General features: G+C 46.3%; 1 protein-coding gene across 6 annotated transcripts in view; it reads left to right on the top strand.

Moving 5' to 3' along the window:
* Window positions 1-17,113, top strand: part of nav3 (neuron navigator 3) — a 175,668-nt gene that overhangs the window by 151,613 nt on the left and 6,942 nt on the right. For all 6 annotated transcript variants that reach the window (XM_076051580.1, XM_076051576.1, XM_076051575.1 and 3 more), the window contains 10 exons: window positions 249-326; window positions 3,203-3,286; window positions 5,452-5,563; window positions 6,123-6,247; window positions 9,026-9,049; window positions 9,563-9,729; window positions 11,207-11,360; window positions 13,373-13,559; window positions 16,331-16,428; window positions 16,522-16,617. In XM_076051580.1, the coding sequence (XP_075907695.1) occupies window positions 249-326; window positions 3,203-3,286; window positions 5,452-5,563; window positions 6,123-6,247; window positions 9,026-9,049; window positions 9,563-9,729; window positions 11,207-11,360; window positions 13,373-13,559; window positions 16,331-16,428; window positions 16,522-16,617 (1,125 nt within the window). The remainder of the gene's footprint in view (window positions 1-248; window positions 327-3,202; window positions 3,287-5,451; window positions 5,564-6,122; window positions 6,248-9,025; window positions 9,050-9,562; window positions 9,730-11,206; window positions 11,361-13,372; window positions 13,560-16,330; window positions 16,429-16,521; window positions 16,618-17,113) is intronic.

The following is a 17,113-nucleotide window of genomic DNA, read 5'->3' as shown; positions in this document are numbered from 1 at the left end:
TTTGTGTTCACACGTCACCCCACTGTCTTTTCATCAAAACAAAAAAAAAAACACAAAAAAACAGTACATCATATTCATTATTTTTGACTTATTTTCTTTGCCACAGGAGTTGCATTAACGCCTCCCTACATTTACCTTCATCTCATTCTGTTTGCTGCCTGCCGAGTCGTAGCCCCACGCTCACCTCTGAATTTTTTTTCCTTCTCTCTCTCTCTCTCTCTTTGTCTTTCTTCCTTCATCCCAACCAGCAAATCAGAAAGCTGCGTCGCGAGCTGGACGCCTCTCAGGAGAAGGTCGCGACCTTGACATCCCAGCTGTCCGCCAACGTAAGTGTGTCCGGCCGAAAACGGGCAACCTTGTCTGCACGACAGCCTGCTGCAGCCTGCCATTGAGACAGGCAGCTTTCTGTGGGAAAGCGTCCAACCTCTGCGAGGAACGTAAAAAAAAAAAAAAACACCCCTCTGAGGCCGACGGTGCGAGCGTGCTGCGCTTTTGTCTCGGCGAGAACGGGAGCCTCTCATAAACACACCCGAGCAGAGAGAATGAAACAGAGGGAGACGTGTGTGTGCGGCGAGGAAGCGGGGAAATGAGGATGAGTGAACCAAGGCTGGCGAGCGTCACGCGTGGGCGAGACAGACTGAGACTCGGAGACCCTCAGACTCAAACCCCCCCCTACCTCCCAACGGACACACATTTCTCACACACACACACACACACACACACACACACACACACACACTTCGCCTCCTCTGCCTCCACTTCCCGCCCTCAATGCCAAGTGCCTGATCAAGCGTGGAGCCAGACGGGGGGGCCGGGTAGGAGGGTCTCCGTTGCGGTCCAGCTGCTTTGATCACAAAGTTTCGCCGAGTCGGAGCAGAGGGATAAACTGCAGTCGAGAACTTGATGGGTATTTTTGCAGCAACAGTCGCGGAAGCTTTTGTTGTGCTGGTGTCGGGCAGAGCTTGCAGGTGCGGAGTTTTGCGAAGGCGATTAAAGATCCAGGACTTGAGTTTGAGTTTGGCGACTGCCAAGACAACACATTCTGAAGTGCGCTATGGACATACAAGTCAAAAGTTGAAGACCAAACAACGATTGCCACACGTGCTAACTGATTATTGTTCAATCTTTGCCGTGTCACTCGCTTCCATCTCAAATCTTGCATGTCCGCCTTGCCTGGCTGCACTCGAAAACAGTTTCAGGCCATCGTAGCATTCCACAGGAAATCAAGTCACTTATCGATGGGGGGGGCAAAACGGAGGAGCTAATGCTGCTAGCAGCCCTTAAAAGTGCCGGAAAATGATGTAGAAATCCAGGAGGTAACGACAAGCCTTGCTAATTCTGAAGACTAGCTACTTTGGCTGCAGTTCTTTTATCATTTCAAAATTGAGAGCTTTTCCATAGTGGACAAACTTTTTCTCCTCCGCTGTGTCAAGAGTTTGTACAGAAATTGTGTGTTTGCGGCTTTATGCTTGCAACATACGGCTAACATCACCTTTTTTGCACCAGTCGCAGCCTTGTGTTGTGTATCTACCTGGTTCATCAGGCAGGCTATTGTCATTTTTTTTTTTAAAGGTCTTTCTTCTTTCAAATGCCCCCATTCCCTTCGTTGCAGGAGATAAATATTTACAACACAAGAGCTGAATAGTCAAAATGTTTTGTTGTTGTTTTACAAAAGTTTTATGCTTGTACCCTCTCTCTCACTGAGAGTCCAAGGTCACGTCAGACTAGAGACTTTGCAGGATCACTGCAATCACAGAATGCTTCCACGATGAAGCCAAACGCAGTGACTTGCTCCTCCTCTCGGCAGGCGCCTTGGAGGAGTGGGTGTGTCAACCATGAGGAGGTCTCCATGGCAACTCGGAGGGTGTTGCTCATCTTTTCCTGTAGGCGGTGTGACTGTATGATCACGTCCAAAAAAATCTGACAGTTTTCAGATGAAGAAAGAAATAAGAAAAATAATTTGTGCAGGCACCCAAACGTGATTATGTGAGCACAGGCAGTTTGGAAGCAAACTGACTGACACATGTTCTGTCTCTCACACATGACTCAGCACCGGTTTGCAAATGGGGTTTATTACAGTCATCTTAGGTGTGCAATTTTTTTCCAAAATCTTATGAAAATGGTTTTGTGGTCCGTGTAAGTTTCTCTGCACACACAAAATGTTACCAGCTCGCAATTCTCGTGTGTATGTTTGGTGTTTTTATTTAGTTTAATCTGAAGTGTGAATTTTGGTTAAAAAAAAATAATAAAAAAAAAGGAATACGGACGGTTTGTTTCGTGTAGCAGAAGCAACATGGCGGGTTTAAAAGTTCACTCAGCCCCTCCTTCTAATCCCTCCTTCCTTCTCTCCCTCATCGTTCTCTGTCCCTCTGACCTTCTTTGTTCAGCCCTGTTTCTCCCCCTGTGCTTTCCAGGGTGTTTAGAGAAGAAAAACCCAGCAGTGAAACTGGCACACAATGATGCATCCACGAGGTGTATTTTTCCCTCAACCCCACCCCGTTCCACTCGTTATGTTTGGCCCACCAACAACTTTTAACCCCACAACAAAAACGACAATCCGTGGCACGGCAACGTGGTCGCACGGTGCAGCACAGATGGGTCGGCGGTGGGGCACGCGATAGGGTCCGATAGGCAGCTCCCACCAGGCAGACAGGTGGCCGCTGTGGGAGGGGGGGGGCGTTAAGTCGGAGCTCGCAGGTGGAGCTGGAGAGATGAGATGGAACAGTTGGCATTTCCAAAGGTCAGGACCGTCGCTGATTCGGCCAGGATGTCAGTGAGTGCGCGTGTTTCCAGATCTTTGACAGCCTGAAGTTCCCAAAGGTTAGAGAGCTGTCCAATTGCAGGGAGGCATTCTTTTTGTATGTGTATGTCGGGTAAATAAAAGTTGAGGCAAAGTTGGATTTTATTTTGTGCAAACACTCATTGGACTTTGCACGAAACACAGGTTTTCTATTGTGTTTGGGCGTGATTGACCTTCCTGTGGCACCACAGGCCTTAAGGGGCGACACAGAGTCCCTGGCTGAGGAGGTGCTGATGGGCACACAAGTACATGGACAAACTTGACAGAAGCGCAGCCACAAACGTGCGGCCTGGTTTTTGATTTTCCACACACACATGTCTTCACATGCTCCAAATTTTCAAACGCGCTTGATTTTGTGTGACTGAGGCTCAGAAATGTGGATTTCTGCTGTGTGCTTCACAGGCTCACCTGGTCGCCGCTTTTGAGAAGAGCCTGAGCAACATGACCTGCCGCCTGCAGAGCCTCACCATGACCGCCGAACAAAAGGTACAAGAGCTCAGCCCTGAACTCGGATGTGAACTGCATGGGAATTACATGGCAAAGGGATTACAGGGGGGAGAAATGATTAAACGCGGTTCCACACTGGAAATGTAGAAAGTAACAATGGGGAGGAAGGGGAATTAATAGGTACTTTTATCTCCAAGTTTCACTTCCTGACCTGCGGTTTGAAGGATTTCTGTTGAATTTGCCCCGAACATTTTTCTCATTTTACTTCAAGCCTCAACTGAGGCGTCGCACTGCCACTGCTGTGTTGACTGTGTCTGGTTTGGCAGGGCATATCCTGGGGTCTAGCATAGTCCCCCAACCAAGAAGAAGAAAAAGAAGAAGAAGGCCTTTATTAATCCCACGGTGGGGAAATTTGCGAAATTACAGCAGCAACCGTATAGTGCCAAAAGATGTAGAAAAATATTAATTAAAAGAAATAAGGCAACAAAAAAAAAAATGTTTGTAGGGTATAAACAGAAAACAGAAAGAACAACATATTTACATCTATATACCGAAATATAAGTAAGTCTTTATTGCACCTTGAGAAATAATGTAAAGTGGTTAAGAGGCTGCATTACTGAGTGCAGTTGTACAGCCGGATGGCTGCAGTCAGGAATGACCTGTGGTCGCTGCTCCTTCTTGCACTGAGGGTGCAGCAGTCTTTGGCTGAAGGAGCTGCTCAGGCTCTCCACAGTGTGGTGCAGGGGTTGGGAGGTGTTGTCCACCATGGATGTCAGCTTGGCCAACATCCTTCTGTCCGCCACCTCCTGGATGGAGTTCAGCGGACAGTCCAGGACGGAGCTGGCCATCCAGTTTCCTCCGGTCCCTGTCTGTGACTCCACTTCCCCAGCACACGATGGCGTAGCACACTGCAGAGGCCACCACAGTGTCAGAAAAAGTCCGGAGAAGGGCCCTGCTGGCCCCGAAGGACCTCAGTCTCCTCAGCAGGTGGAGGCGACTCTGGCCCTTCTTGAATCAGTGAGACAATTTCTCTCTGAGCCAGTAAAGAGCCTGCCAGAGCTCAATTAAAGCCTATTTTAAAAGATAGTTTCAAAATCTATTTAGATATATTGCTGAAACTCCCTATGACATGTTACAGAATTATCTTTTAGCCAAGCTTCAGTTGCAGCCACGTGAGAAGATGCAACATTATGAGCCTGTTGCTAGCTTGCAAGCTGGTATATAATGTGTATAATGAGAATATAATGACATATGGTCACAGTTCTAATAGAACAGATGTTATATTTGCACAAAAGATCTATTTTAAAGTAAATAAATAAAAATGTATTCCTTTTTAAAAACTAACCACCCCACCCCAAGATCTCATGCACACCCGCCCACCCAAAGAAAAATGCATACTCTATATATGTATATATACATAAATATATAAAAACATCATCCTTGCAGGTTAAGACCAGTTCACCTGCAGGCTGAGGCTGGATGTGACCCGCTGGTCAAAGCATCTTAAGAGAAATGTTCCTTTTTTCAGAAGCCATTAATGTAATCTTCAGAGGTTCTCCAGAGATGATCTGCTTCCAGGGCCATTTTCCAAAATATCTCCCGATGCCGTGAAGCAAAAGATTTTCAAACGAGCTCGGGTGACCCTGATCACGCCGCAGCTTAATGTCTCAAGACGCCTCCCCCCTACCACAAAGTGAATCCCCTCCCGCTGTTCACACAGGCGCACATTCGCACGTGCGCGCCCATGCGTGTGCATTTGAACAGCGCTGATGAGCCCTGGCAGCATTTTTTAATCCTCTGTAAATTAAAGCAGGCTGGGATCTGGTGGGATGTCTTTCTAAAACAAGGCTGTCCCAACTTTTAATTAAAGTGGAAACCCTATCTGCAACCCTTGTCGGCTTTCCTGCCAAAGCAAAATAAGAAACTCCTCTTATCTGATCTGCTTGGTTCAACAGAACAGGGTTGTTTTTTTTAGAATGGTAGCAGGTGGTGCTGGGGTCGTTGCTAATTCCACCAGGGGAGGCTCATATCTTTCGCCTTGATTCTTGTCTCTGATTGCCGTCCACTGGCGTCAGGGACTGGAGTTCTGTTCTCTGTGACGCAGTTTTTTTGTCTCAATTTGGCACCGATACAGAACGTTCTTCGGTGTGCCATCGTCCGTTTTTTGTTTTTTTTTGTTTTAAGTCTCTCTATCTCTCTCCCAGGAATCCGAGCTGGTCGAGCTGAGGGAGACGATAGAGACGCTGAAGACTCAGAACACAGACGCACAGACGGCCATCCAGGTGGCGCTCAATGGCCCGGACCACCTTCACAAAGGTACGGGGGGGATCAGCAGGGATATTGGGCCGTTGTCAAATCATCTGATGTTCTGAAGGAGGCCATAAATACCTGAGAGTGTTGGATCTTTAGCTTGATTGGTCCAGGAGGGAAAGATATGTTGTTGCTTTGGGAGGCCTTGATAAGTGTTTGAGTCTATCTATCTATTGTCTATCTACCAACCGAACTATCTATCTAGCTAGCCATATATCTGTCTGCCTGTCTATTTGTCTATTTATGTACCTGCCTGTCTGTGAAATATATATATAAAACATGATGTGCTGCCTAAACATTGTTTAAACCTGCTTGTACCATTCAAGTTATTTAAATGGCAGAAATGCAAAAATTGCAATATTCTATTCAGTCAGGTCTTGTAAAAATATTGCGTGGAACAGCCACCTGTGAAACATGTTGCATGACACCAAATCTAAGGACGGCGTTATTTCTTGTTGCTCTAAATAAGATAAACATACTCGAGACACTTGAGTCGCTTGGAGCCACGTCTTCAATCAGTTCTGCTCAACCGTGAGCAAAGTGACTTCTCTGCTATCCTTTCCAGACCTGCGGATAAGACGGCAGCATTCATCGGAGAGCATGTCCAGCATCAACAGTGCAGCCAGCCACTCCAGCATGGGCAGCCTGGGCAAAGATGCCGAAGACAAGAAGAAGAAGAAGAAGAGCTGGGTAAGTCCAGGGACACAAGGAAAGAAAAATGACTGAGTGGAAAAGTGGAATGAAATTGAAAAGCCCCAAACAAATGCAACAAATAAGTCCCCTTGGATGACCCGCTGCTGTTTGGCCTTGCATGTTTTCACGCTGGCGATTCAGCTGATCTCTGGCTGGCTGCCAGAGACACAGGAAGTTTCATATTTACTCTCATCTTTCATGCATTTGTTAGATAGCCCCATTAAAAAAAAATACAAATCTAAATATTCGGGTGCAGTCAGTATGCACTTTGTGCCAGCTTTTGAGATGGGCTCTTTGTATCCTAGAGGAAGGATTTTTTTTTGTTCAAACAAAATATAGTTTAATGCACTAAAAAGGATACAATATAAACCCTAATAAAAAATATAGCCCTCATACATCTGCTCAGCCTTTAACTGTAAGCTCAGGAGCTCTGAGTTTGGCTGCTGCAGCATCTCTTCTTTATTCAAAACATAAAACAGAAGCAGTGTCTCTGCAAACAGCCTCTAACTTTGACCTTTTCCTGCGTCATTTTATATAATAATAACAGCTATTTCAGTATGTTTCCCCCAATCGTTAACTGCAAATAACATCATGGCAGTTGTTAGCAGGTGTCGTTTGAAAGTCAGTGACTTCAGCGATTCACTGATCGGTTTTTCATTTTAAAAGTGTCCCTATCATGACGACATTCGGCAGAATCCTATTTGGATTTTTAATAAGTAACAGCACCTCGGCCTCACAACGTGCCCTGGTTGCTGGGTGACAGTGAGAAGATGGTGGCTGGCTAAGTATTTCCAAGGTGACCATCGAGCGGAGACGACCGACAGTAAAGGTCAAGAGGCCAAGTCGGGGATGTTGCTGTTATTTCCTAATGTATCCATTTATGTTTTAATTAGGCGTGCATATGCAACAGCACGCAGATTAGTTTGAAAAGAAGCAAAGGCTGGAACGTGTAAGCTTGCGAGTCAGGTGGGTTGAGTGCTGCTTGAATGTGTGTGTGTAGAGGAGAAGAGGCTGCTGGGTCAGTGTGAGTGCTTCAGCGGAGAGCCTCCTGTCCCTCTGAGCTCTCCTGGAATTAAGAGGCTCTGAAGAGGCACGACTGCCTCTCTGCTTCTGGCTCTACGCAAAGCAAGTTTTTAACGGAAACGTTGTGCAAATTTCGTTGATGCTGATGTAGAACAACATGCAGACATGAGACTAGTCCATGTTTTGCTTCTTTACTGTGTCCCGCTCTTGGTGATGTCACAAGGGACGCTGATGCTACCCAGCTCCGTGACCACCAAGGTGTTTAAGTTGCCTCATGGCCGCCTGGCGTTTGTCCCCTTTTTAAACAAAGGTGCAAGTTCAAAACTTACATTATTATTTTTGGCTCATTTTTTGGATAGTCAAAAATCCCATTTGGAATGAATTAAATTACATTGAGTAAAGAGGCAAGGATCAAGAAGAAAACCCCATAAAGCAAAGGTTGTTTATTGGTTGTTTATATGCACAAGCACTGGAAGCCAGATCCTGGAGAACTTCAGAGGGTTCCCAGAAAGTTCAGACCTCGGTCCGTCCACACGCACAACACTTTGAAGCTCCCTCAACCGAGTCCCAAACTTGGTAGCTAAATACGATCTAGGAAAAAAATGTGTTTAATCTAGTTATAGAGTAATGCAATCCATGAGTCTAGTGTTAATTGAGCGAGACTTAATATTGGTTAATATTTCTTCATCCCATGTGTCATCCTCGATCTCAATAAGCTCACCGTCCCGGCCTTGCTTTTATTTCAGCAGTAGACCAATCTCGCTGCAGCCCCCCTGAGTGGGGCGGACGGGGCCTTAGCCAGAGTGCAGAGCCAGTTGTCAGCACCTACTGCAATCTAAAACCGACTGCCCTTGAAATAAAATGCACGCTGACACCCCGAGTTTCAAGTCAAGGCTCTCGAATGCAAATCAATCCCTCAATTAAGCAGCACTTAATTATTCATTTGCATTAATTGTGTGCTGCCGGACGTGTGTGGTGGCTGTTAGAGCCGAGGAGGTTAAGCAGGGGAGAATGCACGAGTGCAGCCCATCCCAGTGGTGGGTCACATGAAAGTGTTGCTGATGTCAGCGTTGCTGATCACACTGGCAGTCATCTCGGCTGCTCTCTGTGGAAGGTCCTTTGGCTTTCACAGTGAAACTCCACCCCACTTATTGTAAAGCCAGATACTTAATCAGAGGTGTCGCTGAATTATTTGCGAGTCCAGATCTAAAGGAAATGGTGTATTTCCTTCAAAACAAGAAACCAAGATTATCTTTGTTTCAATTCTTTTTAGTATCAGTAAAGAAGAGGGTTTTTTTTCAGGAAAAATGACCAGATTCTCCCCCGTGACACACGTCCAAATGCTCATCCTGGTCACATGATGGGGCGAAATCAACTGACGTTTGAGAGAACCGACGTTCTGGGTCAAAGTTGTTGAAACAAAAATACTTTTAAGTTAAATTAGGTAAATAAAATTAAAGTCAGTTAGTAGATTAGATTAGATGTAAAGGACACACATGAGACAGTCAATTGAGAGGAAAGGTCAGGGTTCCTACTGACTTCTTGAGGTGCCTGTTCGCTCTGAGAAAAACAAAGAGAAAACCAGGGGTCATGGATGTTATATTTGTGGAGTTCGTGGACAGGCTGGAGGCACGTATTATCCTTCGAGGTATTAGAGTTTTGCATGGGAGCCTCGGGGCGCTCTTGAAGTCAGCGTGTGTGTGTGTGTGTGTGGCTGCGTGACTTAATGGCGGGTGTGTTCTGCATCTTCAGGTGGCTGATTCCATCCCAGCTCAGGTCAGTGGCTTCCACCAGTGTCTTCTGTGTTTGTGTGTGTGAGCTAGCGTGTATGTGCCGTGGTGTGCCCCTCCCCCCTCCCCATCTGTCTCTCAAAACAACTTCTTTCCCTCCTTCTGGAACGTCGGCATGGACGCAGAGAAACTTTTCCAGTCCCTTCCCCTAATTCTTCCTCCTCCCCATCTTCCTCTTCCTCCTCATCCCTCTCCTCCCCCTCCTCCTCCTCCATTGTTCATGTTGTCTGCCTGTTCATCCCCAGTTTTTGACATGTATTGACCCAACCTGGCGTCCCTCCCTTTCTCCATCTCAACTTACAGCCCTGCTTTTCGCCTCCCTCCCCCCGCCCCCAAACAAAAAAAAAGTGGCCACTGCTTGGAAGCAGTTCGGCGTGACTTCCTGATCGGGAGGGCGTAGAGCCACCAGAGTCCCCTTTTTTTTATTCTCAAGAAAAGCATTACGCCGGTGTCGGACACTGCGTTGACACTTTGTTTTTTGTTCCTTTGTGTCTTGCAGCTGCGCAGCTCCTTCAAGCAGGCGTTCAGCAAGAAGAAGACCAAGTCGCAGTCGGCGCACGACGAGATGGAGGAGATGAGCGACTCGCTGCCGTCCTCGCCCAAACTGCAGCACGACAACCGGCAGGGCAGCGTGGTCACGCTGCACTCGTCTCCCTCCACCACCGAGTGAGTTTCCCACACGGGCGCCGTCACGGGCACCAATGCCTCCGGGAGACTCTCTCTTGCTCTCTGTCCTCCCCTGGTGGCCTGCATGTTTTGTCGTCGCGCATATCGTAAAAGCCGACACATCCTGTTGTTGTTGTTGTTGTTTTCTTCCTCCTTTGTTCCTCTTCTGAATTCTTTTCTTCCTTTTTTTTGTACCGTTACCTTTTCACAAACGTCTGCAAAATCCCCTCCTCCGCCACTTCAACTTTCACCTCCTCCCCCTCCTCCTCCTGCGACCTTCCCCCTCACCTAACCCCACCCCGCCTTCGTAGCAAGTGCTCTTGCGCTAGCAAATCCTCCCCCGTTTGGACGGCGACGAAAAAGCAAAACGGCCACGTGGTCTACAAGCACCGATCCCGGTAACAGGCACCGTGTGGCGTGCTCCCCAGAGGAGTGTGTGTGTGTGTGTGTGTGTGTGTGTGTGTGTGTGTGTGTGTGTGTGTGTGTGTGTGTGTGTGTGTGTGTGTGTGTGTGTGTGTGTGCAGTGGGGGTGTTGCTGTGTTTTCTGCTGCATCATAGAGGCATTAAAAAAAGAGACACACCTCCGCCAGTGGGAGGTGATCAAAGCGAAAAACGACCTCGCAGTGACCTGTTTGTGAACAGTTTCTGTGAAAGCTGTTTCGAAAATATCGGAAATCATCGTGTCTTGTCTCTTTTAGCCAATCAGAAACAAGCATGATGGGGCCTCTGGTTATTTTTTTTAAACGTTCTTGTCCTTGAGAGGCACTGCACGGTCAACCTTCCCAAAACTGAGGCCTCTTTGCCAAAAATCTGATTGTGATTGTTTGTTTTTCCAACGAGTAGCCTAGTGTTGCATTGCATCTGGCCAGTCGGTGAACCAACACTGTGCCTTGTGTGGTGGCGGCCGGCTGCTGCGTGTCACACATTATTTTGCATGTCGTCTCCTCCAACGGCAAACATCACGATGTGGGTGGTATTTCCTGACTTGAAATGGTAGGGATGTACCGATACCAATACCAGTATCGGTTATTGGTACCGATACCGGAGTTGAGTACTCTACTAATACTAAGACACGTGCCGATACCATAACACCGATACCAGTTGTGTATACGTATGTATATGACAATTCTGTCAAATTTGTGTTTGAAATTGTGTTCTAGAAAAACATGCTGAGGAATGTTGAACGAACCAAAAAAAATCAAGGTGATTCTACACTTTGTAATGACCTTATGAAGTACTCGGTATCGGTGAGTACTGAAATGCCAGGGCTCTACTCGCTCTGTGAGAACGTGGTATCGGTGCACCCTGAGGAAACGTTCGGTGGAAGTGGAGGATTCGCTGTCCCGAACTCGGCGCTCTCGCCTCTGCTGACCTCCGTGCTGCCATAACCGTCGAGGTGACCCTCCTCCCCCTCCCTCCCTCTCACCCCGACCGCCCCCCGACCTCCCACCTCCCTGTGTGTAATCCCCGACGGTAGGCTGTGCGAGTGCACCGAGGCCGAGGCCGAGATCGTCCTCCAGCTGAAGAACGAGCTGCGGGAGAAGGAGCTCAAGTTGACCGACATCCGCCTGGAGGCGCTCAGCTCGGCCCACCACCTGGACCAGATCCGAGAGGCCATGAATCGCATGCAGGTGAGTGGAGCAACGCAGGGCGGCAGCTTTGTCTACAACGCTTATTGTAGCTGTAACAAGGCTGTGGATTCCTAACTATCAACCAGCAGATCAGGTTTCAGACGCACATCCCAGACTTTTTGGCTAAAGTTCAGCACTTCTTTTAGCCAACAGTGACAAATTCAGAGGTGGGAAGTAATGAAGTACAAATATTTTGTTACTGTACTTTTTCAGGTACCCATACTTTACTTGAGTATTACTTTTTCTGGCGACTTTTTACTTTTTCTCCGATATTTGTGCACAAGTATCTGTACTTTCTACTTCCTACATTTGAACACATGCTAATTACTTTTGTGTTTAAAAGTGTTTCAAAGATACAAATTGTGTCTAAAGTAATTGACTGATGATTTATTATAGTTGTTGCTACTTAAAGTGGAGCTGTTTGAACTCTGCTGTTGTGTATTTTTCCCTCTTACTCAAGTGCATTTTCTTACTTACTTTCACTCCAGTAAAAGAGGTGAATCACTACTTTTATCAGAGTTTTTTTTCCACAAGTATCTGTACTTTTACTTTAGTACGGAATGTGAATACTTTTGCCAACTCTGGACAAAAGCACAGACAGATGCTTTAACAGGGGTGTCAAACATGCGGCCCGGGGGCCGGATCAGGCCCAGTGAATATTGCAATAGCGCTTTTTGCTATGCAAACAAACTGTTAATACCGGGACTGAGCAAGTGGGACCAAGTACAGCCACTCTGAAGCGACGCTGTCTTCCTACCTTCCCTGTTGCGTCTCCTAATTTCCACTCTCATTGCGTGCAGAGTGCAGAGTGTTCCAAGAACACGACCAAAGTAAAACAAAGAAAACAATGTCAGGTTGTTGTTATTTTTAGTTATCATTATACCATGATTTTACCGGTTCGGCCCACTTAGTAATATATTTTCCTCTGTTGGCCCGTGAACTAAAATTAGTTTGACACCCCTGCTTTAGTAGGTCTCCTTGTATTGTATTGTAACTGGACTTTTTTTGGGGGGTCTTTGGTATTGAGACAGTTGGAAATGAGACATATCTAGTTTTGTGGGACTTTGGTACCGTAGCAGCAGACTGCGACACCAGATTACAGTTTACAGTACAGTCAAGCGGGCAGAATGAAAGCCTGAGAGGGGCTGCTGTCAATGAATAAGGTATTGGTGCCCTTTGTGACATCACAAAGAGATCCTTTTTTTTCCCCAGATTATTGTGATTTATCACAACAGTAGAACAGAGCAGGGGGGGTAAATTTATTTTTATGGTAGACTTTTATTTTGGAGTTTATTGACAGGCTCATGACGCACATTCTCCATTAAAACATCGGTAAAGCGGATTACAAATAACATGGGACCTTCAACTGATTTCCCATAATCCTGCGCTGTCACTTAAGGCTAAGAATTTTTTCCCAGTTGAGGAGCACCATCGGTTACTCATCTGTTAGCAAACTTTTGGTCTGCTTCTCCTTTTTTCTAACTCAAGGTGAACACACTGTGAAGGTGGAAACAGGCCTCGCAGGCAGCTCCAGGAAGTTGAAAGCACAGCGACTATCCCTCCATTAATCCGTTCCTGCCTTATTTACATGTCTCTCACCGGCACACGGCTACAGCGCACCGCCCGTCTCAGTTCAAAGTGGATTGTTCAGCGTTTTTTTTTTTTTTTCGCGCTCGACGAAGCAGCGCGCAGTCAAAGAACGTTCCCGTAAACGCCTTCGGTTAAGTGGATTTCCGCAGACGTTGGGTTGCCTTGTCTGCGGAAGCCTATAGTCTCCCCTCAGATCTGGGGATCATGTATAAGGCTCCTTATCTGAGCCTCAGCCTTCACTACAAAGAGGGCCTTGAAGATCAAAAAAAGCACTCATAGCCTTTAATTCCAATAATACTGATTCGGAATAACAACAGAGTCCAGCCCAGGCAGTGGAATCGCTCCCTGCTGCCGAGGCCGACTTACTCTTTCTCTCAAACATCTTCTTTTTTTTTCTTTTTAAATCTCTTGTCGACCAACAGAACGAGATCGAGACGCTCAAGGCCGAGAACGATCGGCTCAAGTCCAGTGGCAACGCCACGCCGACCGCCACGCCCATCAAAACGGCCCGGCCGCCCTCCGAGACCTCCAGCACGTCCTCGTCCTCCTCGCGTCAGTCCCTGGGCCTGTCCCTGAACAACCTCAACATCACGGACACCATCATGTCAGGTCAGTTCACCGTCACCTCCGCTGTCAAGTGTTTGACTCGATCAGCATCAGCAGCGGGACGTTTTTCTTTTCTTTTTTTTCTTGCCTTTTTCTTTCTTCTGGTGAGCGAGGTGTGAGCAGGAAGCGTTGGCGAGGTTGAAGTGATTGAAACAGACTTGAAATGAAAGCAGCTCTCCCGCTCCCGCCTCATCTTCTCTGTTACCAAGACCTCGCAAGATCGCCATGTCGCCGAGATTACAACTGTTAAATCGCATTCGTCCAACTTTCCAAGTTCCAAACAAAAGCGCTTTGACTCACTCCTGGAGTTATGTAACCGGCCGGCATACTTTCAGGCGTGACAGGCCCAGGAAGCAGCTGCCGCACGCTGAAAAGAAACGCAGGAAGTCGCTGCCAGTCATAGCTGCCAGTGTAGTCGCACCGCTTTGGTCAGAACCAGTGAAAGATTTTTGCAATTTTAACAATAAGAACAAGTAAGAGAACTGTTTTTCTGATTGACTGTGGTCTAGTTCAGGGGTTCCTCAACTGTTCAACTTCATGGCCCCCCCAAACAGCATCAGACCAACCCCCCTTTGCTAACCAACAATGTTACAAAATATGGAAAGAAACATCCATTTTTAGTATGTTTTCTTCTTCTCCTACCTTTGCATTTCTATAGAATACTTTCAATGAACAATTTTTCTTTCTACTTAATGTATGCTGCCTCATATTTTTTTACTTCATCCGGCCAATTCTTGGGGGGTTTTTCAGCACAGCTGGGTGGTTGGTCTGTTCCTTTGGTCTCTTTGTGACAAAGCTGTTATCCTTTTGATAGAACCTTGGGCAGCTTGAGATGCAAATCACCTTGAAAAACGGTGCAAACGTCACACACACAACCCCATGAACAATGTTTTTGACTGGCAGGCAGTCATATGATATAATATTATAAATAATATTTAAAAAATAATGATTAAACAATAATTAGATTATCAACGAAAAAAATGCCGGGACGTTAGCGCTATTCCCCCCCCCCCGCAGTCAACAAACCGTGGCCCGCCGACATGATGCAGTTCCGTCATGTGGGCCCATTGCAAAAAAATTTTGGAGACCCCTGCTCTAGAGTGTTGCTGTTTACCTTTGTTTTTTTTTGTTTTTTGTTTTACTTTAGAACCTGTTAAAACCTGCAGGTGCAGTTAAATAAAAACCTTCCAACCCTCGCTTAAAAAGCGCCACGTTCTTCCATCCAGTTAAGCTGCGGGATGCAACTCATGGGCTGCAGCAGCAGCTGCTGCAGCAGTAGCGTCTCTCCCTCGGCGTCCAGCTGGATTAGCTGCCTCGGAACTTGCCTCAGTAAACACAGTAGAACTGCGATGGCGCGGCGGAATGATCCAGAAGCGCCCAGACGAAATGATGAAACAGCAGCTCACTCTGCTGCACAGGGGCTGTGCGGCAACAACATGCCAGGGAAAAAAAAATAAAAAATCTCTCCTCTCCGCCTGCCTGCTCTGTTCGAGAAGCCAAAAAGTTTTTGTCCCTCCCGCTCGTCCCGTAATTAACGCAGAAGGCGCAACTCTCGCGGAAGGCTCGGGCCCTGGCTAATTGATGGAAGGATGAGCCGAGTGCAGCGGCGCGTGGGAAGACGAGTGGGCCAGCGCGCCCTTATCGCCCCGACACAGAGCCCTCAGCGAGGGGGACACAGCCGAATACAAAATAACCCTCCTCCCATTTCCAACACGCAGTGCGAAGTTGTGAGTCATGTGCTACTTGTCAAAGGTTACAGTTGGAAGGAAACTTCTGGCTGCACGCGAGGCTGAGAGACGGCCACAGTCTTTGACTGCCTGATGCTGGATTGGTCAGATTTCACCTCCAAGGTGTAGTTCATCCACTAGGCCAAACTCGAGAAGAAGGCGTTTTCAGTCAGTTATGATGAACAATCATGTTCCTCTCTGGACCAAACGCTGGGAGGTATCAAAGTGAGAAGCAGCTTCTCAAAGCTACACTGAAAAAAAACCATAGAAGAAAACCAGGAAGCTTCGACAGTTAAAAAAAAACTCATGCAATGTGATAGACACAGTGTTCATCCAAGTGGCCTACCTTTTACAAATGCATTATACGTGCTCCTTCCCATATGGATGTTTGTTGTTCATCAAAGTGATTTTTGCAGGCATTCAGTCTGGCTAATCTCTCTACGTCTGCAGTTAGCTTGACTTGTGATTTGTAGCGCTCAATTGTTTTGGTGGGGGTTGAGACTTCCTGTGCTCGAGCACTAAAGTTCATCTGCTGGCAAACAGCTTGTGACACGCTAGTGAAAATACAGGCTACATTTTTAGTGCATGCTGTTTTCAGACATGGGTTAAAAAACCAATCCCAGACATTGTGGGTCTATCTTTATTTTTAATGAACTGGCCAATAAAGATAATTAACTTGACCTTGTTTCAGTGAGTCAGTTGTTGCTTGCCGCTGACTTGCTTCCCATCAAATCGTTTCCATATTTACCTGTCGTTGAATTTGTTTGGCTTTATCCCATTTAATTTCATTTCCAAATCTCCATCTCACCAAAAAAAAAAGAGAGAAGAATCTCGGCATGAAAATATTGATTAAATCTGAAAGTCATTATGACTTGAAAGAAACCCATTAGCTGTCCCTCATTGCAGAGCCGTTTGGTCCGTTTCCAGCTGCCAGCGGGCAGAGCTTGTTTACACGGAATCAGAGCTACAACAGAATGATTTGATTGGGGCTGAAATGAAATAACAAAGAGGGTTTTTTTGTGTGCTGTCGTTTTTTTTTTTCCTCAGATATTCTGCTGGATGACAGCTATGAAGGGAACCTGCGCAAAGAGGGCCGCAGCGTCAGAATAGTGGTCAACATCAGCCGCGGACCCAAAACCACCAAGGTGAGCGAGAACTTCTGCCCTCCTGCATTCTGTGCTGAATGAATCTCATCTGGTGTCGGTGTAAATGTTGCAATGATCTCATCAACCACTCAGGCCACGCAGTGCCACGAGTACCTGATTGGGTCCATAGGCGTGAGTGGGAAAACCAAGTGGGACGTCCTGGACGGAGTCATCCGACGGCTCTTTAAGGTAAAGAGGGAGCGTGACTCAAACTGTCTGTGTTTCTTCACTCGGGTCACACCGACTTGTCATGTTGCTTTTTGTCATGTTGTCAATGTTCCTTTTGATCTTTTTGATTAAATTAAAAACAATGTTTTACTGTAAATTGAGTCTCTATATCTAAAATATTAAGAATATGAAGTAACAATGATTGTAATTGAAGTACCAAATGTAGAAATATATCTATATCGAGATATATATATATATGTATGTATGTATGTACATATATATATATATATGTATGTATGTACATATGTATATATAGATTTAAGTAAAGCGGCCCCTCTGTTATAGGTGTCTTTAAGCATCAAAAGTACACACATATAGCAGTACATTGTTCCTTTTCTGTGTAAGAGCATCAACAGGAGTGAATTTATTGAGATGCAAAAGATTACTGTTATATTTCTATATATAGAAAAAGAGTTCCACAGCAAGTTATACAATCACACTCAGAGATACTGCAGAT

Source organism: Nelusetta ayraudi, unplaced genomic scaffold, assembly GCF_046127955.1.
Source record: "Nelusetta ayraudi isolate G7.1 ecotype Tasmania unplaced genomic scaffold, CSIRO-AGI_Nayr_v1 ptg000135l, whole genome shotgun sequence".
NCBI classification, from domain to species: domain Eukaryota; kingdom Metazoa; phylum Chordata; class Actinopteri; order Tetraodontiformes; family Monacanthidae; genus Nelusetta; species Nelusetta ayraudi.
Note: the sequence above shows the minus strand (reverse complement) of the source record. Positions and strands in the feature narration are given on the sequence as shown.